This window comes from Netta rufina (assembly GCF_964035555.1).
Source record: "Netta rufina genome assembly, chromosome: 3".
Taxonomy (NCBI): domain Eukaryota; kingdom Metazoa; phylum Chordata; class Aves; order Anseriformes; family Anatidae; genus Netta; species Netta rufina.
The window spans coordinates 48,004,376-48,032,308 of record NC_140125.1 but is presented as its reverse complement, the minus strand read 5'-3'; the positions used below and the strand labels follow the sequence as shown (position 1 = coordinate 48,032,308).

At 35.2% G+C, this 27,933-nt stretch overlaps 1 protein-coding gene across 1 annotated transcript in view; it reads right to left on the bottom strand.

The window, feature by feature from the left end:
• Nucleotides 1–2,081: 2,081 nt before the first annotated feature.
• The window catches only part of PDE10A (phosphodiesterase 10A), a 185,749-nt gene continuing 159,897 nt past the window's right edge, over nucleotides 2,082–27,933 (bottom strand). Inside the window, exons 18-22 of the mRNA XM_084285121.1 lie at nucleotides 25,878–26,050; nucleotides 23,112–23,223; nucleotides 19,229–19,309; nucleotides 13,078–13,166; nucleotides 2,082–6,054 (exon numbers count right to left, since the gene is read on the bottom strand). Of these exons, the coding sequence (XP_084141247.1) occupies nucleotides 5,937–6,054; nucleotides 13,078–13,166; nucleotides 19,229–19,309; nucleotides 23,112–23,223; nucleotides 25,878–26,050 (573 nt within the window). The 3' untranslated portion in view covers nucleotides 2,082–5,936. The remainder of the gene's footprint in view (nucleotides 6,055–13,077; nucleotides 13,167–19,228; nucleotides 19,310–23,111; nucleotides 23,224–25,877; nucleotides 26,051–27,933) is intronic.

The window sequence follows — 27,933 nt, the reverse complement described above, 5'->3', positions numbered from 1 at the left end:
AATGACCAAAAATATCAGGAAAAATATATAGACTGTGCAGTGACCATCAACAGCAAAGAACCATGCTCTACTACAAGAGCTGTCTGTGTGACAAGAAGAAAAGTATAAAAAGGCATGAAATTGACTGCCATCAATTTGCCATCAAATTACTTGACCAGGAAAGGGATCGACTTCACCCCACAGTTCCTTGCAAACATCACAGAAACAGGTAAAAAGGACCAAATTAATAGTATTCCCAGTAACATTCCTCCTGTATTACCCATCCCCCCAAAACATTTGGAAAGTTTAAACTTAAATGAATTATCCCTAACAAATGCATTAAATCTCACTGTACTTTGTTTCATCAAAAGAGTTAGCAGCTCCCTTGCAGCAAAGCTTTGTGGAAGTGTGGGCCCTAATAGCACAAATTCAGGAATACTTTGTAAAACATGTTTTTGACAACCATAGGCAGTATTTAAAAAGTTGCTCTGGAAACCTCTTTCTGGCCAAGTTGTGCTAGCAATGCTCCAGGTTCCTACAATGGGGAGAAAGACTGGGAAAGACCAGGAGGCTGTGCTGAGAACAAGAGCACAAAGTCAGTCTGGAGCCTCTTTCCCAAGCACAATGTCCGTTGCTGAGAATGGAAGGGTAGTGCAGACTCACGATGACACAAGACAATTTTGAGGGCTATAAATGGTGAATATCCAGTTTACTAAGCATGAACGGTGCAAGGAATCTTTGAAGCAAATCAATATGCTAAATAGATAAACACAAAAGATTTTTTGTTTTGGTTTGCTTTTTGTAAATATCTGCCAAAGTACCGTTCAGAACTTTATTTTACTGTTCCCTGAACCTAGCTTGTATTTTCAGGGTATTGACCATTGTCAAAGCCCTATATCCTTTTTGGGTAGCAAGCATTAAAATTTGTGTGCAGAATTATTTTTGTACATTCAGCATCTGAGTATCTGCATAATTCCCCAAAAGGTAATAAATTATTCTACATTAGCTACATGCCCATTTGGCAGTGCCAAAGCAAGGATCTATGTGAAATTACATCAACAACGAGGTAAGCTCTCTGGCAGATGGAGAGCAAATGGGAAAGTGGATCCCTTTGCAGTTTGTGACAATATAAACTCACAAGAATTGATTACATAAAAAAAAAAAGTTTATGTTGGCAAACATAAATTATGGGACTCCATTATGTTTTGATTCCATTTCTCTTGTGGTTTACTCATGGTATATGAGCACATACAGGTGTGCACATGTGGGTGCACACACATACACACACACACTTCACATCCCTCACTTCCACTCCCAATAATAGCAAAAATAAACATGAAAAATAATATTAAAAAAACTCTGTATTCAGTAATATTCACACCAAAGAATATGTATAGATATATCCATTAAAATTATGAACATTTCTAAATATATTTTATGTATCATACATATATTTATATGTATAATTACATATCCACAGAAGTAGTCTTGCTGTGCTAAAGCCAGCAGTAAAAGCAAAAACAGGTTTCACAATAGGACACCCATATATGCATATGTACTGGCTGTTTGGTTTGTGAATTTATTTACAACGTAACTATATCATAATAAATGCTTACTGTTCTATTGTACAAACGTAATAGTAAAGGTTTAGGTTTGTTTTTAAATACAAAGACTGCAAATGAATACATGAAAAAAATTACACACCATGTACAGTATTTATAATTTATAAATGCAAAGTTAAGACCTCTTTAAATTATTGCACTTGCATATTTTTTGTTTTATTTTTACAAAGATAGTTTATATGTATCATATATATATATATGTGTGTAAATATATATATATATAAAACAAATCTTTCAGCTCACTAAATGTAGTAAAGTTGAATGTTACCTTGAAGTTCTTTCTTATTCACATAACAGCCCAACCTGAATTTTGAATATATATGAATCTACTCTACAAATCAGTTTGACCTACCCTAGAAAGCAGTCCATAGTTTTAGGTTGTGTTTTTTGTTGTTGTTGTTTTGTTTTCCTTTTGGTTTTTTGTTTTGTTTTGTTTTTGTTTTGACAGAGTATACACCCGTATTACAATCGAGCACAGTTTTTGGTCAGAAAGGAAAATAAGTGTTGTAATGTGCCTTTGCTAGATTGGGATATATAACCTAAAGTTTGAACATGAACTTCCTTGTAGTAGTGTGCAGAAAGTCTCTTCTGTGTTTAGAATGAACAAATGAATTGTACCACTTCACAGAACTGTTCCTGTATCACAGTGTTCGAGGCAAATGCATTATTTCAAGAGGGTCATAATTGTTTTGAGCATCTAACAATCTCTATTTTTAACGTGAATAGTTCTATTTGCAATCCCTACGATTTTAACACTAAACGGTCTAAATGCAGTCACAGCAAACTGATCACACTGTTTAAAGTTTAAACACATGAAAGAAGTCTGTGCCACACAAAAGGATGAATTCCACACTGCATGTCTCCTCCAGTGTAAATATATTTTAGCATATACTCCTACTAAAAACACTATTGCATTTCTCTAATGGAATAACTTACTAAAAATATAGCACTTATTTTAAAAAAGTATTGCCATGAGCTGAACCATTACAGCAAGATGCTGTACTATATTTCAATATTCATAGATTAATTATAACAATGGAACTTCTGACATTGCTGTAATAAAATATGCGACATATCAGATGAATATCATGCTACGTGAACTATTTTTCTCACTTAGTGTGTATCTTTTAGGCATAATTTCACAATATATTAGAAATACTCAGATATGGCTTCAGGTAGTCCTTTTACTTCTCCTGGGCTTAGAAGCAAAAATCCATTGAAATCACTAACAAAAATAATGCTGTTCTGGGAATACAAATTCTAACACTTCTAGGAAAAAAATGTGTTTTTTTTGGTTGTTATTTTTTATTATATTTTTTATATATATGTTCTTATTGATCTTGTACATCAGGTTTTAGCAGGATAAAAATGGCTTTTGGCAGTTTAACTTAATGAGCAGATTTGTGAGTTCAAGTCCACACTTTTGAACAATTAAATCTCAATATGTACTTGAGTTGTGAAATTCAAATGCAACTTCAAAGTTTCAATTTTTGGTGGGTTTGACTTTGGGAGTACTGATTTTACTTTTTGTTTGTTTGTTTGTTTGTTTTCTACAGAAAGTTACATCTGAATCTGTACTCTTTAAATGCTGAGACTAAATTTGCTTAAAAAATGTAGCACACTATTGCTAATTTTATTATAGCTACAGACAAAAAGTAATGTTTTGTCATGACTTTTTCTCCTTTCATAGACCAATTCACAACCACTGTAACGGAAGTTTTTAGTTTTAGTGGATCTTATACTATAATAAACATGTATTTTAAATATTTCAGATAGTTCCACATTAGAAAAAAACAAACAAACAAACAAACAAACAAAAAACATCTGATTGACTTGGGACATTAATAGAACAACTTATGTTCAATTCGATGAATTTGTTAGGGAACTATGTTCCATATCGGTACTTATAAACTTCAAAACAAAACATACCATGTGATATGTCAAATATTCTGAATAGTAAGTAACAGAACTAGCCAAGTTGTCTTTACCAGCAATGACTCGAAGATGAATTATAACTTTGCTTAACACAGACAGTGTGATAAGGAATATTTTTGCAAAGCTTGTAAGATCATCATTCTAAGAAGAACAGCAAATATACTTAACCCATGAAGGAAAAATGTTCAGTTCAGTTGGTGGCATATCTGAATTTCAGAGAATATTTTTGTGGTCACCATAGATTTAGATAAATTTCCATGTGAATTAAGAATGATTGATTGTGTATCAAGTACTCAGCAGATGAAAGTCTGCAGCTGCATGATTTCATTAAAGCAGAACTACTAAGTAATAAAGCAGAAGACAGCATGAGATACTATTCATTCTACTTTGGTGTTTCCTGTTTTATTTTTTATTTTTTTAATCCAAAATGATTAAATAATTTACTGTGGTTAGAAATGAATTTCTGCACTTAGAATTAGCAAAGCACCTGAAAAAAATTATGGGGCTTTCTGCTAGGTAACCTGTATTATACAAATAAGATAATTTCATATTGAATTCTCAACCTCTGGGATATCTATGTACAGCAAAGGCTTAGGTGCATTTATACATTATGTGATTATGCATCACATACTGTACACATGTACACATACTGGTATGTGCTCGACCATAACAGAAGGCAAAACTCAAGAGTAATTTAAATGTCATTTAAATAAAACACAGAAGATGACATGCTTATTAGAGCAATATTAGAGCAACAGGTGTGAGAAAGAAAAAAAGAACCTGCATCCTGTCTTTAAGTTGCTACTGTTATTAGTTGCAGTTACACAAATGGCCATGTTATCATAGAGCCACTACAACAATGTATTATCTGTGAAAAAGCACATAATGCAGTATAGGCTGTATGTGAAAGGTTTACAAAGACTGTGAAAGGTATACAAAGACTGTGTTTTCACTTACTGTGTGGATCAATATGAAGAGTTTTTTCTCATTATTTTTAAGAGAAAGATGAAGGCAAATTAAGAGTTCTTGAAACATATTTTGTAAAATTGCACTAAATTCAAAAGAGTGGCATTAAACGTAAGGTCTTAAAGTCTGTGCATAAGTTTGTAAGGCTGAAGCCTAACTGTAGCACAGAACTGTAAACACAATATTTTAGAGTACTTTTCTTCTGTCAGCTGTTCTTCCTTTGAGAAAGGCAGTACTAAGTCTGGAAATTTTGCTGAACCAAGGAAAAAAGCAAACAAAAAGGGAGAAGTTTCCTAATTTCACTATTTTGGGATGGGGATAAAGAGTAGAAGAAGACATGCAGTGTTACTGTGCAACACAAAAGCTAGTCTATACAAAAACATTTTTGATTTATTGTGATGGTACCACAATTTCTCTTATGAGACCTGACTTTTCTGACAGGGCTTTTGTTCCCAGCAGATAGCATACTTCAGGTATGTCTCTAATACCTTTTAGAATACAACTCAGCAGGTAGAAGTAAACATGATGACTTTAGGTATTTGTGAGCTAGGCAAGGAAATCTTTGCTGTCACATTTAAATTTTAATCTGATGCTTCTGTCACTATGGATACAAAAACTCCAACCTGAAACTATGCCTACATCTCTCCTTATTGGAGATAAACATCCAGCACTTCCAGTGTTTAAAGGGAGGAGTTGTCTAGGTTGATAAATCATTCTGAAGAACAAAGCATCATCACTAGCTCTTTCAACATTTGCCTTGTGAGTGACAGACAGTTTGCATCATGATGCTTAATGAAGTACTGTAAACCTTTAACCTGAATGTTGGTTTTCTTTTGTTTGCAGCAAGAGAATTCACCGTAACCTAAGCATGAATTATAGTCTCCAAGGATTCTGCTGGAGTTCAAACTGATTACAAGTAGATCACACATAAACATTCACAATAGCAATGGATATATTGTTCTATTTATAGCCAAGAACTCCCAAGTGACACTGGTGTTAAAGCCAGCCACAGTACAGTATAATAAAAGTACCATTGAAACCCTTACTAGAAAGATACAATTTAGAAGTACCCCCTAAGATTTTTTTTCCCCCATCAGTTTTAAATTAAGGCCTCAGCAATGTAGCCCATGAGATAAGGCCAGTCTTTTATATTCACAAGTCTTAAGTTTTCTTTTGATAGCTGATTCCAAAAAATCTGGGTTGTCGTTTTCCCTCTGTTCACATTGTGTCACTGGTGTAGGTCAGGAGATTGGCTGCCAGGGTTGTTTAACTGAGGCAACTCCATGGGTGTTACCTTCATTGGCAGATCTGCTTCTTAGTTAGCGTTTTGTAGCTTTTCTTTTTCCTTTGTCAAATAAAAACAAAGCAAACAAAAAAACAACCCCCAAAGCAAGAAGGGATACTTTTAGGGTTAAAGCAATCTGTTGCTGCCGTTCAGTCATCAATCTTCACAGGAAGCGAATCTGAAGTCCCAGGAGTGATGGACTGGGAGGGAATCCATATAGAGGCTTCCTCACCTCTTGTTACTTTTTCCCATTGGTTGAGATTGTCCCTGGAGATGCAAAAGAGTCAAAGAGGTAAAGCACTGTTCATAAGCTTACCGGGATTTCTTCCTAATAGTATTGTCTGCTGTATTATACCTCGAGGTGTGGCTTTATGCTGTATGTAAGTGCCAGTATGTCATCACGCTTTTATCTTCATTATATTCTTTCACCCTTTGCCTTCAGTTATCCCATTTTATAATTCTGTGTGGCTAGTTGACTATGTATAAACCTATGGCACCCTTCCCTCAGACTGAGCCCTGGAGCTAGAGGCTAGTATGTGCTTCCATTACAGATTTGGAGCCCTCACAGGTACAGAGAAAACCCAGTTGGAACCATGTCTGCAGAGACTCTGAAACAGCAGTCTGCAGACAAACAGCCCTCCTCACTTCAGACATCAGGGATTTTACAACAACTTGCTCTGGCCCTTTTTAAAAGCATCACAGAGATTAGTATCCTTGCCAGGAAACTTCCCTCATCTGAAACCACAGAATCAAATTAGGTCTTCTGAAACTTTTTCACAAGGGCTGCCTGACAGTATATAATATGTTGCAAGACAACATCATAGTGTTAACTTTCAATTACTAATGTGGTGATTATAGTATCAGTCTTCCATAACAAGAGTACCCGTTTCCGTTTTCTGAGACAGAGAGACAGATTTTTTTTTTTATTGTTTTTTATTTTGTCATTTATTTTTTTAGTGTCTCACAGCCTGGCCAACCCCCAAGACCAAATTTTAGTTTGCAAGCCATAAAATATTGAGAAATTAAGCTGGTAGTGTTCTAATGATCCAGAGGGAGTACGGACCCATAATCTTACTTGGTGTGCACTAATATAATTCCAGTGACTTATAAGTCAATGTTGATGATACCCAATAGTGGACCATACTTTGCAACCTCTGGTCCAAATCTGACATTCAGTTTTCAAATGCAGAGATAACGAGCAAGCTCAGATGGCCCTTAAACATCTTTGATAAACAAACAGAATGGTAAACCTATGAAGGTCCTACATGTTGTGTGTCATGTTATTGTTATTATGTCTGATTATATGTGGCAGAACTCTTCTGATTTTTATGTCATAGTTCTGCTGAAACAGTTAATAAAACATAGCAAATAATGAGCTGGAATCACAGCGAACAGGTAAGAAGAGAAAATGTTGCACTGTCTGGTGTTGGGAAAGGAAGGATCTGATGAAATCTACCAAAGAAAACTGGTGCCCTCTAGAGGAACAGCTACACCATTTCTGCAGGGAGATGGAAACCTGGTCTTGTAGTGCTCCAGGCCAAAATGAAGACACATACCCAGCATTAAAAAGGCACTGAATGTCAGCTAATACAACCAAGTACCAAGGATTACAAAAACTGAACCATCAGTATTCCTAGCTCCCTTTCCCAAAACTGGAAAGTAATGAGGAGAATTGCAGCCAAAAAAAAATTGTAAATTGTATGTACTTCAGCAACGATTCAGACACCTGAAGAAGGCACATGGAAAAATGTTTTAAAATATTTGGTCAGAATTAAAGGAAAAAAAAAATCACTTTGCCTCATACTCAAAATAAATATACTGCTACAGATTTGTCACTTTGGTAGGCCTAGTGAGTACATAGGCTACAAAACACTCATATGAATTATTCTGGAAACTGTAACACAGGTGGCTGATAGTTTTGATCCACAAAGAATACATAACATACTAAGAAATATTTTCAATAAGAAGATAAATATATTATAGACGACACAGTATTTTAAAATGTAGAATAAATTATCAGATCAGACAACTTTCTAGATTCTTAGATACTACCTTACTTCAGGGAAATTGGTGACTTTTTTTTTTTTTTAATTTACCTTTTTTTATTTACTTATTTAAAGGTGTGGATAATATGATTCATTTGCCTTTGTACTCCCATTGAAGCCCTGGCTCCCAAATGTCTAGAATAAATGCTAGGAGTCTCTCAAAATAAAAACCTTGATGCTGAAATGCTGCATTGGCTGCTTCTGTTGCTATTATTTGCAGCTGGTGTCTGCATTCCAAACGATTCAAGGACGCAGCAGTTTAAACACTGTGTTCCAAGAACAAGCAATGCTCGTGAAGGGATGATATCAAAATCGGTCCAGTCAGCAGCTGGGGCAATACCAAACAGGAATGAAGTTGTGTTCCTCTTATGACAGTGAATAACATTTGCTACTCAAAAAAAAAACTATAGTGCAAAATCAGCTATTTGAAACATTCTGGAGTAACCTAAACCCGGCAGGAGCACACATTTTAGTAATTAAGGAGTTGAAGTCATATCTGTGTTCTTGAATTTTTAGTCTGCATCTCCAAATCTGAACTCTCAACATTTTCTCCTCATTCCCCACAAACAGATCACTTCAGGAGGGCCTGCAGAGGGTAATTTCAAGTCAGAGCAATTGAGTTCTAAAGCTACCAAACTGTTAATCAGAAGACGTTAAGCTGTGGTATAAATTTTCAGAAAGCTCTTTAGTCTTATGGAAATTTTAAACTCCATCTATACATCCATGCACCAGTTCTGCATCACTGCAATCTAAATTAAGGAAAGCACAAGATCAGGGTGGAAAGCTGGGTCTGTACAGAGCTCTTCGCAGTCCAGAGATGATGTCATTGTAGCTTTCAGAAATATCTGTATCATATATAAGTTCAAAGCAATAACTGCAATTTCTAGAACAGAAAACATTCACATAATATATACCAGGAGACTGGTTGATATTGCTACAGACATCATATCTTTTGTGGAGAAACTTACTATTGAAAACATGTTACTGCTTAAGTTTCAGAAATATGATACACTTTCCATCTAGAAAATAAGTGTATGTGGATGCTTGATACACTAAAATTCAAATTTACATCCATTCAGCTGAGAACTGAAAGATGGACCATCAAGTATTACAATCCACTTTTGAAAGTAAGTCTACGTGGCTAGAAATCAAAAGATATGGGTCTTCCAAAAACCTTGATCCTTGAGGTGATGCTGTGCCAACCTAACCACTCAGCCTAGCTTCTCAGCCTCAGTTCTCATCAAGATGAATAGCAATGCTTACTACTTAGCAAAGATACTGGCAGGCTTACAGAAATGTTTCTACAGTACCTACAAACCCATTTTTAAGACCTCTCATTTGACTGTGCTAGTAACAGAACTTTCTTTACATTTACCACTGGGTTTTCTTCATTAATAATAAAAGCTCTGCGAGATATTTTTTGTATAATTATAGAATAATTTGAGTTGGGAGGGACCTTAAATACCATTTATTTCCAACCCCCACTGTCATGGGCACCTTCCAGTAGAAGGCGGAATGTTAGAAACATATAGATATAGACTTTAGGAGTAAGATTATACCCAGATGTTGACAAGTATGTAATTAAAAAATAAAATCAAAATTCACATACATGTTAAGCAGTTTGATAATATTCATTAGCCTGAGTAGAAACAAGCAAGTGAAAACACTCATGGTAAGCATCCCTGAATTTCTAATGCTTTGCATTATACTTGATGCTGTTTAGTCCATGGAAACAGTATGAAACTGGTTCTGATTGAAAACATGGTTATGCAACACAGAATCTGTATTCCAGTTATATGGACTAAATAAGTGACCATTTAGTTCTAAGCTATCCATACAGCCGAAGCAACATTCCTTCAAATAAAGATTACAAATCCAGCAGTTAGAAAACTTCCAAGATCTGAGACTACCTCTCAGTTAAGTAGTTGGATGAGTCACGACCTTGTAAAGATTGAAAGGATTACAAGTAGTTCTATAGTTTACTTCATGTTCTCTGATTTCACACTGAAAGCAACTCTTCTTCATTTGTCAGAGAACACATGATTCAATTATCTATAATCAAACTATCAACAAGTATATATTAGGTCAATGTGGCTCAGGGAGTACACATTCCTACCCTGTATTGTAACTCTGAATTCCAAAACAAAATTTGGACTTTGATAGAAACACACTTTGCAGCATTTTGAAACTAAAGAGTTTAATGCTGTATTACAATTCAAGGAACTGCCAGGCAGAGAAGGACCTGGGAGTGATGGTGGATAGTCGGCTGAATATGAGCCAGCAGTGTGCTCAGGTAGCCAAGAAGGCCAACGGCATCCTGGCTTGTATCAGGAACAGCGTGACCAGCAGGGCTAGGGAGGTGATCGTCCCCCTGTACTCAGCTCTGGTGAGGCCGCACCTCGAGTACTGTGTTCAGTTTTGGGCCCCTCGCTACAAGAAGGACATCGAGGTGCTTGAGCGGGTGCAGAGAAGGGCAACGAAGCTGGTGAGGGGCCTGGAGAACAAGTCCTACGAGGAGCGGCTGAGGGAGCTGGGCTTGTTCAGCCTGGAGAAGAGGAGGCTCAGGGGTGACCTTATCGCTCTTTTTAGGTACCTCAAGGGAGGCTGTAGCGAGGTGGGGGTTGGCCTGTTCTCCCACGTGCCTGGTGACAGGACGAGGGGGAATGGGCTTAAGTTGAGCCAGGGGAGTTTTAGGTTAGATGTTAGGAAGAACTTCTTCACTGAAAGGGTTGTTAGACATTGGAATAGGCTGCCCAGGGAAGTGGTGGAGTCACCATCCCTGGAAGTCTTCAAAAGACGTTTAGATGTAGAGCTTAGGGATATGGTTTAGTGGGGACTGTTAGCGTTAGGTCGGAGGTTGGACTCGATGACCTTGAGGTCTCTTCCAACCTAGAAATTCTGTGATTCTGTGATTCTGTGAACTACTAAAATATGCACTTATGAATACTTCCACAATACTCGATTTAAGACAACAAATTTCTGCCTATTATTTTCTGTACATTGTTACTTTCATAACTTTTAAGGACAGAAGACACTACTATAAGTATTGTCTACCCTGACTGGAAAAGACAGGCCTCAGCATTTTTATCACAGTAACTGTACATCACTTGTGTATCCCTCTTACCCAGCATCTTTAAAAAGTATACCATAATTTGGTTTATGATCTTCAACTGATGTTATTCCAAATATTTAAAAAAAAAAAAAAAAAAAAAAGGCATTCACTCTACAGTTTGAATGTTGGGGCTTCAGCTTCCAAACACATTACCTGCTAAATTAATAAGCTTTGTCTAATCAGAAAATTTCCCATGGAGACAGCCTTTGTCATTCTCTCAAATTTTTTAGTCTCTTGCTATCAAGTGACTAAACCCATTCTTCGGGTCCTTTCTCAATCTTCTTGTATTTGCTAGCATCTTTATCTACTCTTCTAAAAGCACATACACTAAACAAAATTCCAGTTGTAGAGGCACTAATGCAATAACTACAGAGGTGTACTCTCTAATCCAATGAAGTATTTCCTCCCTATCCATCTAGGGGTTGCAAAGCCATGACCAGCAGGGGGAACTTAGAGACAAGTGACAATTAATTATTCCTAGATACTCACCATTTTTCATAACATAGTCATTTGCCCCTCTGTACAGATCTACATAATTTTCTCATAGCTACATGAAATAGTATCTGGCTGGAAATGAAATTATTTTTGCTAACCACTATGTTAAATTTTGTGATGGTTGACTTTAATGAGGCCCATTCTAAAAGCCTCTTGTCTACTTGAAATCTTAGTGAAACACTAACTCTGCAAATACATGACAGGGGTTGAATTTCAACTGACACCCAGAGGACCAAATGAACAAAAATGATGGAAGCTTTTTAAAGTTTCCCAAACATTTTAACTGTGACTTAAATATCTCACATCTGGGAACAAGACTGAAGGTCTCCAAATTTGAAGGAAATACAACAAAACTTCACTGAAAAACAAAAATCAGTGTAATAATAAAAACATGGTAGGACATGTAAAAACATAGTAAGACCACCTGGTGTAAACAGCACCTGGGATAACCAAAAAAGGTTACTGACAGCCTCACCTTGATATGCAGAAGATGAGGACAGGTTGGATTTCTTAGGATTTGAAAAAAAGATTTTGAGAAGGATGGAAAGTTTTCTTTGTTTAGAAGCAGGCAGGAGGGAAATGAGAACAGATTAGATTGGAAAGAAGACAAACTGCAAGTTCACGTGTGCATGAGGCAGTGGTTTGCATTCCAGTATTATCCAGAAACTAATAAATCCAAAATTTCACCATGTTTTGTATACAGTGAGCATTCTTTTGTTACTTCACATATCACACAAGGTCAGGAAAGTGACAAAGAAAAAGCCCAATGCAAGCTAGGACCACAACAGAAAAAAAGTTTATGAGAGAGATGCTTTTAAGAACATTAAGAAACTTAACTTCTTGGATGTGACTAAGGAATGCTGTCAATTTACCAACCAACTGCTTTCCTTAGAGAATACTGATTAACCTGAAACTGGAATATTTCTGTGGAACATGTTGATTTCAACACACGTTTTGTCAGTGAAGATTGCTGAAGTCCAGGATATAATTATGAGACTGAACTACCTATAAACAGATTCACCATCATTCCAGGATAGAAGCAGTCAATTGGTGAAGGACACTTTCCTCTCCTCCAGAAGATCCCAAGCTACATCCTTACTGCTTAGAAAGAAAGTTGCATTTGCCTTTCCATATCCCAGTGGTACTGCCCTTATGCTCCAAATTACCAACCAGTCTAAGTTGGTATGCTTTTTTTCTCTTTTTTTTTTTTTTTTTTTCCCCAGAAATGTTCTGACATGAATAAAGCCACATTAAAAAAAAAAAAAAAAATTTAATGAAACAGAATTCTTGTTTTCTGCCAATTTTAGTTGTGAGAACTATGTTGAAGTAAAAAGGACACAGTGAAATTGCACTGAAGCAACATAGATAGAGATACATAATCACTGAAATTGTTTCTCTCAGTACTTTTGGCATCAAACACGTTTTAATCAACTGTGTCTGTAGATCTGCATTGGATAGTCCCAGCCAGTAGTTATTGCCTCTGGGTTTCTGCATAGATTAATATGAGATATATATCCCCCTTTATCTGCATGCAAATTCTCAAATTAAAGGTTTGTTTTTCCAGACAAACTAGCCAAGCATGTTTGTTTTTTCTTTAACCAAGCTACCTACTATGCAAAAACTTGCACATTTACTCACCTGCATGCTCGGAGTAGTGGCCCAGTTGGTGGAAAAATTTGTGCAAGCGTCGTGTAACATGGGATGGCTACAGCATTGTAGAACCCAATCTATGAAAAACAGCAATAAAAACAAGAATAGTTAATTGTTACCAAATTAAAATACTAAAAATTAACAGCCAACTAGAGTAAAGCTGTTGACTACCTATTTAATTACTGCTTATTTTAGGACTTCATACTTCTGCATCTCATCTTAATATCTAAAGACTTAGAATGAACATTAACAGTGAAGTGCTTGACGACTGCAAGTTGTTTTCTTGCCTCTCTCTAATGATTCTGGTGGCTGCTTCAGATAACAGACCTGCTATCTACAAGACCTTTTGCAATTCTATTGATTTAATTGATTTGCTCAGTATCTTTCTGGCTTTTTGGTAGCAATAGTGGCAGAAAATAGGTGTGGATGGCAGAATCATTTTTATAGATACTATTCTCGTGATGGAAAAAAAATATTTGAAAGCAGGAAATTTGTGCAGCATTTCCAAAATATGGTTGGGCTCTGGACTTTACTGATGTATGTATTCCACAGCTCAATATACTTGAAATGCTACACGCTTCAAACCTTCATAAAGTTTCTGTTTTCTTTTCATGTACATAGTGGAGAGATAATTTTTTACCATTACCTTATAAATCTGTCCAGAGAACAAACACATTTTCAGTGATATCAGATTCACATAGGCTGAGAGCCTTATGACAGCTACCATGTTACAGGTGATCTACCATGACACATGCGAATTTTTAGAAAATGCTACTTATATATAACCAAGGATGGAAGTTTGAATTCAGATTCATTATAACATCATTCATTTACCCCAGACTCTCATGACAGTCACTGTAGTCCACTATGATCCCTTTCTTCGGGAGAATTTTTAAACATGTCTTACTGAAATACCATGTGTACAGAAACCAAAGTATTTGATAAAAAAAAAAAAAAAAAAAAAAAAAAAAAAAAACCTCTTGTTAATAGTGTAAACATTGGCCCTTATTCCAAAATCAATGAGCAACTCTTTTCCTCACTTCCATCAATAGAGAGATTCCTCTTATGTCGCTATGTAAATAAGTCCCTTTTGTACTTAAAAAAAAAAAAAAAAAAAAAAAAAAAAAGACATTTCTCTGACCTAAAAAGACCTAAGAAGACCTAAAAAGGCCTAAGAACCCAGCAGTCTGTGTTATAGTACTTATGGTGTAACCAATACAAACCAAATGCAGAAGAACATAAGGCAAAGCACACACAACACAGAAGTCATGTCTGTTCATCGTTTAAAATAAATAAATAAATTTCTATTTTGCATACTGCATTGTTTTCATTCCTCCCCCCCCCTTTTTTTTCTGGAGGGTTTCTATTTTATTGGAAATTTAATATTTAAATTTAAATATTAAATATGGATTTAGCTTCCGAATAAAGACAAGCTTATTAAAAATGTCTCTTTGCAAGAGTTCAGATTTGTAATGTTTTTAAATGTTCATAACTCACACAAATGCTTTGGTAAAAGGATTAGATTGCCTGAATACATAATTCTAGACTGAGTTTTATGTTGCCCTGGCCAGAGAGAAAGCCTGAAGTTCATTTGGGAATAAGTAATCCATTGAAGTCACTGCAGGAGAGGCAGCATATGTATATCCTAAGATGCATAAGAAGGAAGAACTAGAAAATATCTTTTGTTTCTGAAACAAGCTGGTACAGTCTATTCTATTGTGTGTATTAAATATATTTATAGCTTTAAGAGCTGGATCTTTACTGTTCAGACAAGCATTTCAAATAAGAAATCACTCCTGACATTTTATTTATTTTATTTATTTATTTATTTTTGCATAAAACATCTCATTTTCAACCTGAAAACTATATTTCTGAATTAAGTTGCAAATGGTTGGATCTTGTGAGCCATTTCTCACTCCTTCATTACTCAGGTTGCTTTGACTTGCTTATCTAAAGTTTTCAGGTCTCTACATTGTTTTGTCATTTCTACTTGCCTCACAGGTTCCAAAATTTTTAGGCCCTGAAAATGAGACATTTACAGGTCCAATGGAAGCTAAAGCAGAAAACATCCTTCAAGTGTGTAATCTTGGCGTAATCTGAAACACTGATTAAATTCTCAAGGAAGGAGCAGAAAAGAGGGTGAGGGAATCCTTACTGAGTAAGGAACAAATCCTCAGCACAGGCTCCACAGTAGGAAGACAACAAACTCAGGGAACCCTACAAGTGTACTGCAAAGGGCAACTGATCCAACCACTTAGATGAGTATCTTTCAACCAGTGAAAGAGCCAAACACAGAACTATTCTCAATAAAGATGAGCTTTTGAAGCATAATTATTTTTTCTTATTGCATGTTTATACAAATCCTCATTTCCTAAACATCATTGTCATTTAAATAAAGTTGAAATGCTTTAATTAAAATCCACATAAAAATATGGGATTCTGAACTCATTAATACTTTCTGTTAGAGCCCAAGGAAATGGATGATACTGCTCCATTAAATTCTTCTGTCTCTGCAGAAATATAAGAATGGTTACTTTCACAGAACTATGTATGTCCTAAATCTCACGTTTTGCTGTAGCATTGTTGTGAGATATAGCAGGAGCAACTACACTCTGAAGTTGACTTTTAACCTCTTTATTTTGCTTAATAGTTTACTATTTTACTATTAAGAAGCACAGAACAGAGCACAATGTAAAAGAACCTATGAAGATTCTTTTTAAAAGAGAAAAAAAGTTTATTTCTCAGACCTGTACTTTCAATTCCATTAACAATTCTTTCATAAACACCCAGAAGAGTAAGTACTATATGTACTGTAATACCATGTACTTTTCAAGATGTTCAAAGATAAATAATACAGTGTGTGGAAAAATAAACTAAGTACAGAAAAATGTTTCTTCTCCTACTAGACTTACACTTGACACATGAATTCAATAAATTACTGCCAATTCCTTACTATAATAAGAGTAATAGATTTTATGCTAAAATATGAGATAGCATACAGGGTTATTTTTCAGAATATAAAAATTTCCATAGTCTTGCTTAACAAGTAATTGATCTACAGCATTTTTGATAGTTTGTTGTTTCTATTTTATTTTAAAATTATTGTTCCCTTCACAGTTCATGAAATGCTTTGTGATAGCCATTGACAATTACAGTCTCAGAGGCCACTAAAAGTAAATAAAATCTTATATGTATGTATATAAATAGACAACAGACCATTTGCTTTTCTTTGTTCACACAAAGAAGAGCTAGCTTTATTGTTTGCCCAAAACAGTTTACTCAAAGACCTTTTCTTCTTGAATTTATGTTTATAAAATACCTATTTTCACTAGGAAAAGCAGAAAAAAAGCAATAATTGCTGCACATTTTGCTACATATTTGTGCTCAGGAAAATCAATACACAAACCCTTTGAGAAACAGACAATTTAGGCTCTTAAAAATATACTACTTATTGCTTATCCTCAATAAACTCCTCTCATATTCCTTTTGTTTATTTTTAAAGAAATGTCAAAAAGCAATGTCTGTAGTTATCCAAAATAATAATGAAGAAGTATTGGCCTAAAATCACTAATATTTGAAAATCTGTACCTGAGTATTTTGGCCAGAAGCAAGTGAAAGCAATAGTTAAATTTGTAAAACAGTGAAAACTTTTAGCTAACTTTAAACTTCTAGCAATCACTGAGTTGAAAAGATGTCATTGACTTCTCAGAATTTGATGTTACTGTAGCTTTAGGAAGAGTTACCAGTAGAAAAAAAAAAGAAAAAAAAAAAGAAAAAAAAAAAAAGGAACAGTGACTTTCATGGTACTTCTATAGCTCACTGCAAATCATTCATGCCCCATCCCTCCTTTATGAAATCTCAAAGAAAAAATAAAAATAAATAAATTAATTAATAAAAATAAACAGGAATCAAAATGTAGAGGCCTCTGATTACACAAGAGTGTATTCACACAAAGGTCTGTGAAGATCTCTGTCCTGCTGCAGGGACAAACTGCTTTTTCCTTGAGTTGTCCTCCATGACTTTACTAACATCGTTTTAAGTATTCCTTAAAATTTTCCTAAGACTTATACATTATATGATACTGATCCTGTACACAGTGTCTCAGGAAGATCCCAGAACTTGCAAAGGGTAGCACAGGCAACTGCTGGTGATCACCAGTGTCTGAGCTTGGTCATTGGCAACTAATCTCCTGTGTTATCTTATCACATATCACCACGTAATTGATGCCTTTATAGATTTTTTCAACAACCATTTTGACAGATATTAAAAATACTTGAGAAAGAAACTTCACATCCTTTCCAGAAATCTCATTTAGTCCTACTGATCCCACTGATAGTGGGATCGAGTGCACCCTCAGCAAGTTTGCAGGTGACACCAAGCTGAGTAGTGTAGTAGATAAATAGAAGGAAGGTATGCAATCCAAAGGGACTTGGACAAGCCAGAGAAGTGGGATCGCATTAACCTAGTGAGGTTCAACAAGTCAAAGCACAAAGTGATGCACGTGGGCCGGGGAAATCCCAGAGAGGAGTTCAGACTGAGAGAAGAACTCACTGAGAACAGCCCTGCAGAGAAGGACATGGGCATTCTGGTAGACGAAAAGTTCAACATGAGCCAGCAGTGCGCACTTGCAGCCCGAAGGCCAACTGCCTCCTGGGCTGCATCAGAAGAAGTGTGGCCAGCAGGTCAAGGGAGGTGATTGTCCCCCTCATCTCTACCCTTGTGAGACTCCACTTGGAGTACTCTGTCCAGGTATGGAGCCCCCACCACAAGGATGTGGAGCTGTTAGAGCAGATCCACAGGAGAGCCACAAAGATGAGGGCTGGAGCATCTCTCCTACAAAGAAAGGCTGAGAGAGCTGGGGCTGTTCAGCCTACAGAAGAGAGGGCTCCAGGGTGACCCCATTGCGACCTTTCAGAGCTTATAAAAAACTTATAAAAAGCTTATAAAAGACTTATAAAAAAGATGGAGAAAGAGTCTTTACTCAGATATTGACAGAACAAGGGGGAATGGTTTTAAACTAAAAGAAGGAAGATTTAGATTAGATGTCATGAGGAAATTCTTCACTAAGAGGGAGGTAAGGCACTGGAGCAATTTGCCCAGAGAGGTTGTGGATTCCCCATCCCTGGAGGTGTTCAAGGCCAAGGTAGATGAGGCCCTGAGCAACCTAATCTAGTGGGTGGCATCCTGGCCTACGGCAGAAGGGGTTGGAACTTTGATCTTTGAGGTCCCTTCCAACTAAAAACCATTCCAGGTAGGATTCCATGATTTGTTGCTCATTTGTCTTGCGGATAGTCATTAACACGTGCTATTGGCCAATACCAACACTCACCTGCCCCAATTTGCACATTAAAATGTCATGATGTGTTGAATACTTCAACATATGCCAGAAAAGAGACATCTGCCTTTTCATATCTTTGGTCAGTATTCATGACCCTCCATGTTTTCTGATTTTTTTTTTTTTTTTGATACTTCTTCAAAATTGTACTTGATGTAAGGATGAGACCGCAGTTCCTAAATGTTTACCTCCTTTTACAAAAAAAAAGTATCCTACCTCCTTTTACAAACACCATACAGGAAAGAATATACTGTATCCAAAAGCTTTTCAAGCTAGTATTTTAACTACAGTTCTGCTACCACTCCATGGAGTTTTTACTAAGGGGAAAGAAGTAAGAGTGAAAACAAGTAAATCACTGCATTGGGAATTACAAGAATAAAAAGAGTATTAAGGTATAATCAGAAGACAGACTTCATTTTTCTCATTGAAATTTCATGATGATTTTCATGGCAGAAGTATTGTATTGTATTGTGCCTAAATCACTCCTGAAGCCTTATCATGTTATAGGAAGTGGAGCTATGTTATACAGTAACATGTATAAGTATGTAATTCAGGACCGCAACAAAACATTTACTATCATTTCAGTAATGTCTTTGAAAACAAGTTTTCCACTGTTAAATAAAATAAAAAATAATAATTAAAACAAAACAAAACAAAACAAAACATTTTGCATACAAAGCATGGAATTCAGCAGCTCACATACCCTAGCATCAAATGCAATATATGGTAATATGTGAAATGTTTTTCCATACATGTTTTATTAATACTATAAAGCATGTATGATTTTACAGAGAGAGTTCATACTTGACCCTGAGGGACTTCATCTTTCTTGTCTCTGTCCATCATAGGAATAGGCTGAATACCCGTTTTCTTCATTTCATCTCCCTGGAGAAAAGCAAAGAGAGAGATTATTCCATTTTCTATTGCATGTGGATCTAAAACTCCTGAATTAAAAGTAATGCAACATACTAGTCTAAGGCAATCTCAGAACACTGCCTAAGGAGAGTCTCATTTTATATACTCACCTAAACAATAATGTAAATAACAGATCCTGAAAATCAATTTTTTTTAGTAAATGTACAAATATTGTCCTTGTTTGCAAGGGTCTATCCATAATAAAAGGCAATTGGAAGAAAGAGAAGGAAAGAAACAAACAACAATGAAAATGGCATAAAATACACCAGATTGACCAGTTCTATTCATAGTTAGTCTAACCTTTGAAAACATTACCCGTTTAAAGTGCTATAATACATAGACCAGAAGAACATAACTCACCCAACCAAGGCAAAGATGAGTAAAGCAGATGAATTTATAATGTACCCTCTTCGTCAACAATCCATCTTTTTGACCAGAGATGAGGAGCATATTTTTACATAGCTGTCTGTCAAACAGCCTCCTTAAGTACACTAATTATTCTACATGCATAAGAGGAATACTGGGAAAAAGCAGTATACCCAAAGACCAGATCTATGTAAAGCGCAAGTGAAAACTGTCTCCTTCACAGAGCAGCCAATACACATTTCTGAACAGTATACTGGGCCTGAACATGATTACTTCTTACAAATCCATAAGTAACTGGCTAAATTCTGTAACAAGTTGAAATTTTCAAATAGACTTATGCTTCAGCTGCACCATTAAAGCAACGTAGGTGCTTAATTTTGAGGTTATAAAGGCAACAACAGCTGTAGCAATGGTTGCTTTTAGCTGCTGCTAATTTCTGGGTTTCCAAAGTCAATACAAAGGGGCAATGCAATCTTCAAATCATTAACCTGAGTAAAGGAGAAAGTTTAGGCAGGATAGCTGCTAATATATTTGTCTATTTGTATACTTTACTATGAGATTTAGCTTACAAATGTTTAGCTGAAAGCTTGGTACATTCCTTAAACCAATGATCTGTTTTCTGCCACAGTTAGTGAAGGCATCTCTAGAAAACAAGTTATTACTCCTTTCTCATATGATTTTATCAAGACAAATTCCAAGCACCAATGCCCAAGTCCCTTCCAAGGGAGGATTTCCGCACCTATACTCAAAGAGAAGTTTACAATACAAAAAAAAAAAAATTGATTCTGGTCTAAGTAGAGCCATTAATGACCATCTTTCTATTTTGCTGCCTTGCAACTACCTGGAGTGTAGAAAAGATAAAAGCTTGTGTGAGCTTATGATTTTTTTTTCTTCCCCTTGCATATGTGGCCTAAATATCAGGTATTGACTATGGTCCTGCTGCAGTCAACCAACAAGTGGTGTAATCAGGAACCTACTTCTGAAGTAGTCTGTACAATTCTCTTGTGAACAATATTTGTCTCGCCAAGTAATTAGAACATTGACTCATTAAATCTAGTCTCTGTTAGACATTCTACTGTCAAAACTTGCAAAGAAAGTCAGTCAATTGATGTTTAGCAACTGTAAGCAAATTTATTTTTTGTCTCCAGTAAATAACATTTAATTTTACTTGTTTGTTTGTTTGTTTTTTAAGTACTGTTATTGATTGGTCAGGACTGTCTGCAGCTACCATACTCTCAGTGCTAAGACCCACAATGCTAAACTATTTAGCATCATATGATATAGGCTTTATTTAACATAATATTAACTGTCCAGAAAACACTGAAAGTGAGCTTTGAGGAAGCTATCCAGCCTCTGGCTGATTATGCCAAAACTGAAAAAATCTCAGAATTATGTTCATCATTCTACCTATCCCACAAAAAAAAAACACAGAAGACACAAACTTATATGATCCTATATGCTGATCACCAAACGTATTACTTTGCTCAGATTGCACAACTGTGGTAAGGATTCTTGCTGAAGTGATAACAAGGTAAATCTTAGCTGAAAACACTGCCTATATTTGGCTTCATTCAATGAAAAAAGATCAGTGTGACATACCACAGAATTGCTGCAACCTCTTCTGCAGTTATTATTTAACAATTACATAAAGGAGAAACATTATAAAAAGACTTATTAATTCATTCCACATATTAAGATTATGAACTGAAGTAGTAATTAGGAACAACATTGTGTCATGTGTATAGACTTTACTTTCCCCCCCACCACCACCCCTGTTATGTAACAATTTCTGGAGCGAAATTCAGTCTAATCTTCATATTCATATAGCTTTCCTAGAATTTTCTCTATATTTGTCTTGGTTTCCTGTTTTACAGAAGCATTTAGAACTATGGTTGATTTGTCAGCCATCCTGAATGGATCACAACATATCCAACTTCTGTTATATATCAGTTAAGCAAAATAGCAAATAAAGAATATAATTTCTGTCAAAAATGTCTAATCTACATTTGTTCCATGAAGTAGCATTATAATATAAGACGTACCTTTATTAAATCAAATAACAAAACAACTTAAAATCTGTGCAGGCTCAGTTATGTCCATAATTCCATCTCTAATATTGCTGAGTAAGAAAAATCAACTTGATCCTTCCCTTTGCACTCAGTTCACAAGACTTGCAAAAAAATATTTTATTTTAATTATTTTAAAGTCTTGTAAGCAAAACAAATTGGGCATGTAATTAGTGAGGTACATCAACATTATGCCTCCATTATATTGCTCATAAGAACACTCACTCTCCAGTGCTGACATTTTAGAAAGTGAATATTGAACTACATCTTTGAGCTTAAAAAGTTTACATGTTTTAAACATCTTATCATAGACTGATTTGTTCATAACTAAAAGAACTAGAAAAAATAAATAATAATAACAAAAAAAGAAAACAAAGACATGCCATGCACATCTTGAATTTCTTAATAAACATGCAACATGCAAAACAGAAATCTCCAAATTATATGCATGCTACATCATATCTGTGGGCCTGATTTCCACTTTACACCTATATAAAACAGAAATAAGCCCACTGAATTCTTTAGGCTTCCACATGGCACATAAGAGAAAAGGGCACTTCATGATACACACATGCAATAACAGTCTTGAAAATACAATGTATCTTCTAAAACCACACAATTCAACTATATGCAACATGCTCAGAATTTATTCCTTATACCCCTAAAGAAGTCACTTTTTCACTTTAAGAATTAAATGATTAAATCATTCCATCCTGAGCATAAGAAATGTTAGAGATTATATCTTTATTTCTGGATATGATTACAGCTCAATGTCATGTGTCAATTCTCAGTACATCTTATCTGTGGAGTAACATTCACTATATTAAAAATCAGCTCTCTCTCTTTGAGACCCAGTTGTTGAGCTGGGTCACAAAGATGCAAATGCTGGGATTGGAAAAATTGAAAGGATTGCCATATTTGCTTTAGCATTTCCTGGATTCATACTATTCATGCTGCAGCTTTATGTGTGTGTTTTAAGGCAGTTGGTCTGGAAGATGCTTTCATATTTTGGATTTCTAGAATACAAATAGATCCTTCACAGCATTACTCTTAGTGACTCAAAGAAGAAACAGATTTTCTTGTATGTTCTGTTAGGACATTATTTCTAAATTCATCTTTAACAGAGAGAAAAATTGATACCTGAAAATTAGGAAGCTATCTTAGCTCTTTAAATAGTTTCCAAGAAAACAACAAAACACATGCCAGCTGCAAAGAACAATCTTTAATATGTTATGAAAACATGTAGCTGTTGACATTTTTTTTTTTTAATTATTATTGTTATTTTCCTACCCAGATATTTTCTTTGATAAAAGAAAATGAGAAAACAAAAATGCACATACCTCAGCCCAGAACTCTGCATATATATCATTGGCTGTTAGTCTGGTAACTGGCCACAGTTTTGTTACAGAACACAAATCACAAGCAGTCATCATCAGACCAATCACTCTATCTCTAGAATAAAACAACATGAAATTGTAAGTTTGGTAAAGACTTAATTACCATATCCCAAGGTTATTATTTATCCTTTCTCAGTTCAATCAGCAATAAAGTGTAAATACTACAAAATTTCTCCCATCTTGCTTGTTTCTTCTCCACTTGTTTATGATTTACAGGTAAAGCATCACCTTTATTTTTTTTTTTTTTTATATATATATATACCCTGTATTACTTAATTGCTTGCAAGCAGTTCATCTGTAGAATTAAAGGAATATATAGGAATACCTCTCAAAACACTCCTGTGCCTCTACTTCATTTTTTGAGAATACAGTACAAGTCTATAAATAGAAAGATGGCATATCCTGTTCCTGCATTTCTTTCCATTATTTAAAGAGAAATGAACACATATTCCAAAAATAAGAAAAACTAATTCTATCTCGATGATCTTAATTTACAAGTAAGCTCTCATTTCTTCCTCTGCTTCTTCTCAAAAGTACATTTTACTTTTTCTTACTTCTGGCAACAGCCAGTGACTGTATCTTCTGTCTCAGTTTCTGTCTGAGAAATTATTCAAGAACTGCCTTAGCAAACTGTGTTGTTGATCTAAATGCGAGGTCTGCTAAAGCAATATTGTAGCTTTAAAGAGTAAGGTCTCCACAACAGCCCTAATACTGCAATAATCGGAGTACACCTATGGTACATGTATACTGAAAGAGAAGTCATTGCTTTTTTGGAATGAATTCTCCTCCTAACAGGACAAGACTCCCACACATAATTCCATCCCACACACTGAGTAGCCTATTCACAGAATAATTGAAGAGGATTGGTAGGTTTATAACGATCATTACTAAAAGTAAGAGTTTTTGTGTTTTGTTTTCTAGCACTTCTCCATTACTCCTTGTATCTATTGTTTGTGAGTGTCTTATAAAGAAAACTGTCAAATTAATGAATGAATTAACGTGATTTCCATCTGATAGACACCTGCATCTTTGTTAATACCTATCCCATGAAAAAAGCACACAACTTGCTAACTTTCATGACAATGTGATGGCAGTCATAGAAGCTGTATCAATAGAAAAATTACCATTGAAATACACAAACACAATGTAAAGAATAGATAAAAGCAAAGTACAAATTCCCTGAGTTATAAAAGAGGATTCATCAGCCACATAAGGGACAAACTTAACATCCTATTACATTATTTTTATTGTACAATACCAAGTAGAAGCCTTGGATTCTTTAGCCATGTTACCAACTAATGCTGTATCACAGGGCATGTGGTTTTGCACTGAAAATGCTTAAAGGGAGCAGACAGGGTAAAAATTTTAAACATAACAGAATATTCAATCATATACCAAATAGTTGTGCAATATTCAAAATTGATAACCCCTAAGTTCAAGATTCCTCATAAGTTTCATTTTGAGGTTATCAGGACCTAATATACCTTTAAGATTTTGAGGCTTGCTCAAGCCTGATAAACTTAAATTCCATACTGTGACTTAAGTTTTAATACAAGCTTAAGCTTTTATTTAAGTATTAAACTGTGTTGTGATAATGTATTCAGAACTACCAGCAAAACCTTTTAAATTCCTCAAACAGTTAAAGAAGATCCAAATTCCAAAGTTCTTTTTGAAAAGAATCAGAATCATGAGTCAATATACTCTCCATTTTTTCTCTGCCTTAGATCAAGGCCATTTTCCAGTAAAGAAGCTATCAAGGGAGTATGGTACAGAATCATAGAATCATTAAGGTTGGAAGACACCTTCAAGAACATCTGGTCCAACCATCACCCTACTACAAATGTCACCCACTAAACTGTAGTGCTGAGTGAACACTTTAATCAACACTGTTATGAGACATATCTGCCATCCAGGGTACATTATGTTTTGCTTATGTGGACAAAAAGATTCATGTCTATATGAATATGAATATTTGTACATTTTGAATAGTTTTAAAACTTACAACTATCTTAATTCACAAAGGTTGAGAATTGACCAGAATTCTTTCCTGTTTCTCTGTTTGACTTAGGGATTTTTTCTGGAGTCAAATGTTTCATCACAACAGAAAGTTATGTGAAAACAGTAGCTGATTTGGCTATTAAATTATGTTCTGGTGTTATTAGCTGCTTTATGGAGAGACAAAATGATTACAAAGGGCTTGATTTTTTTCCCTTCCAACAATGAAGTGGAAGTGACTTTGCTTCTAGTAAGGATTAATCTTTCAAAAAGCATGCTTACAGAAAAATAATTATATTGACATAAGAATGAAATGAAATTATTATGAAATTATTATTGCACTTTTTTTTTCCCCACTACTTAACTGCCTATGCACTAACTTCCTGGTGCAGATACGATGTCAGTGAACTGTGTAGATGAAATCCAAAGCTAGTGACATGCAAATATATATATATATATGCATTATATATACATATATATATAATGCATATATATATATATGATTTCATATTTTACACAAAGTTGGTGTTTGAAATCTCATCTGTAAGATCTCTGCCTACAGAGAATAGTTTTTTGTTTTGTTTTGTTTTTGTTTTGTTTTGGTTTTGTTTTTTTTTTTCCTCTCTTACAATTCCTGGTTGTGTTCTGTGGAAAGAAAGGTTTTCCATTCTAAGACTAATGCCTTAGTGAATTAAATCTGGTTTGCTGCTTTACCTGTGTGCTTGGTTCTTAAGGTTTAATGCTCCCGCTTGATGCAGCTCTTCAAGCTGTTTTCTATTTCCAAAGTACAGGGCAAGATCTGTAGCAATGATGGCTTTCCGGATAATCTCAAGGACTTGCTCATATTCACTGGAGCTCAGATTGGAGAAGACATTGTGCCCTTCCAGCTATGAAAAAGTAAAAAACCAATAAAAAGCACAAGCTCTAATTCTGAGATGATTTCAGTCATTACTTCACCAGACAGGTTACAACAGTTCTACAACCCAATGACAATTTTTGTTGCAAATTCAGATGCTGACAGCCTGAAATTCCCATTTTTATCATTGTTTTTTAAATGCTGTCATGAAACCTATGACTAAACCACTGATTTGCTTTGGGGATTGCTCCCTCTGTAGCCTGAAGGTATTAATAGAGAAAAATGATAGCTTTTTCTGCTGTGATTTATAAGCACTACATGTACTGCACTTCCAGACACCATTAGCTTGGGAACTTGTGATTTAATCCTGATCCAGAGTATTGCACTGCCAAGCTGGTAAATCGAATGTCTGATTCACTCTGAAGAACAATTTTTGATATTGCATAATAATTAATACAGAAGAAAAAACATCCAGTTTAAAATCCTAAAAGATTTTAGTATGACGGTGTTACCAATGACATATGCCTGCAATTGCTTCATTTATTGATGCAATATTCTCTTTAGAAATAAAGTTAATTTCAGTATGTTAATGTATAAAAATATTTAGGGGAAAAAAAAACACTGCTTTGTTGAACCATAAATTGACTGACTGATAAACTAAAGACAATGTCTTCCACTATGGAGGCTCTGGCAACATGTCACTTTCATCCCTTTTCTGTTTCCACTATGTACGACTGCACTTTTAACTGACAATATCCATGCACTGTGATCACTCCTAAAGCTGTAACACATTTCAAGTCAACACTGTTTGCTGTCTCTAAGCTTTTGAAAGCAACTTGTCAAAAGTCTTCCTACTGTTGAAAGGAAACAGAGAAAAATAAGAAAGAATGAACCAGCCATGTCAAGGTGTGGACATTCAAAAATAGAAAATATTATTAAAATATAACAAATTCAGATGTGTTTTGACATTTAATTGGCATTTGGGCTGAAGCTCATCAAAAGTTTCCCTGACTTTTGTCAAGCATTTACATAATTTTTTCAAAATAATTCCTCTATGGTACAAATAGGTTTGGTTTCTCTCAGCATCCAGAACATAAATGTCATTTCCCAACATTTTTACTTGGAGAAGAAGATTTATTGTGAATAATGAATAGAAAATACAATCTGTCTGTCTCAATGCTCCTTTGACAGCCTCCTAAGCTGTAGTACATGATGTTAAAAAGGAAGCTCAGAACATTTTAACCCATCATCAACACTTTGGAACCAGGAAATTGCTGCTATTTATTTATTTTCATGATTTGAGGTTTTGGGAACTCTGTACTCCCCAACCTTGTTGCATAACATGCTATTCACCCTACTACTTAAATTATACTAGATTTGGAGGTGTGACTTCTAGGCATTAGAAGTTGCAATAAGAGGAAGACTGTTGTGACAAGTCTACATTCTACTAGGACCAAAAAAAAAAAAAAAAAAAAAAAAAAAAACTCCATTAAGTACCAATAGAAGCTGCTGGCTCTGAGCATGTCACATAGACTTCTGAGAACTACATACAAAGTACAGCTCCTAAGATTTTATTCTTTCTCCACTGAGCTAGAACTAGTGAACAGAACCTTCTGTAAGTATGGCATACAACAGAATTACAAGTGGACAACCAAAGCACCTATAAAGTTTCGAACAGTGAAAAATCCTACATGTTATTAACATAAAATTAAAAGTCATTTAGATAACTCATAAAGGGTTGGATTTTTTTTTTTTTTTTCCATAATAGTCCTGGAAATATACAGAAAGACTTGATTCAATTGAAAAAAGACCAAGTTGAAAAGGCTGTTCTCATCTGCCTTTGCTGCTAAATATCACTCATTGGCACCTGGATAGTCAGTGTCTGAATCCACTCTGTAGCCCTGACCATTTATC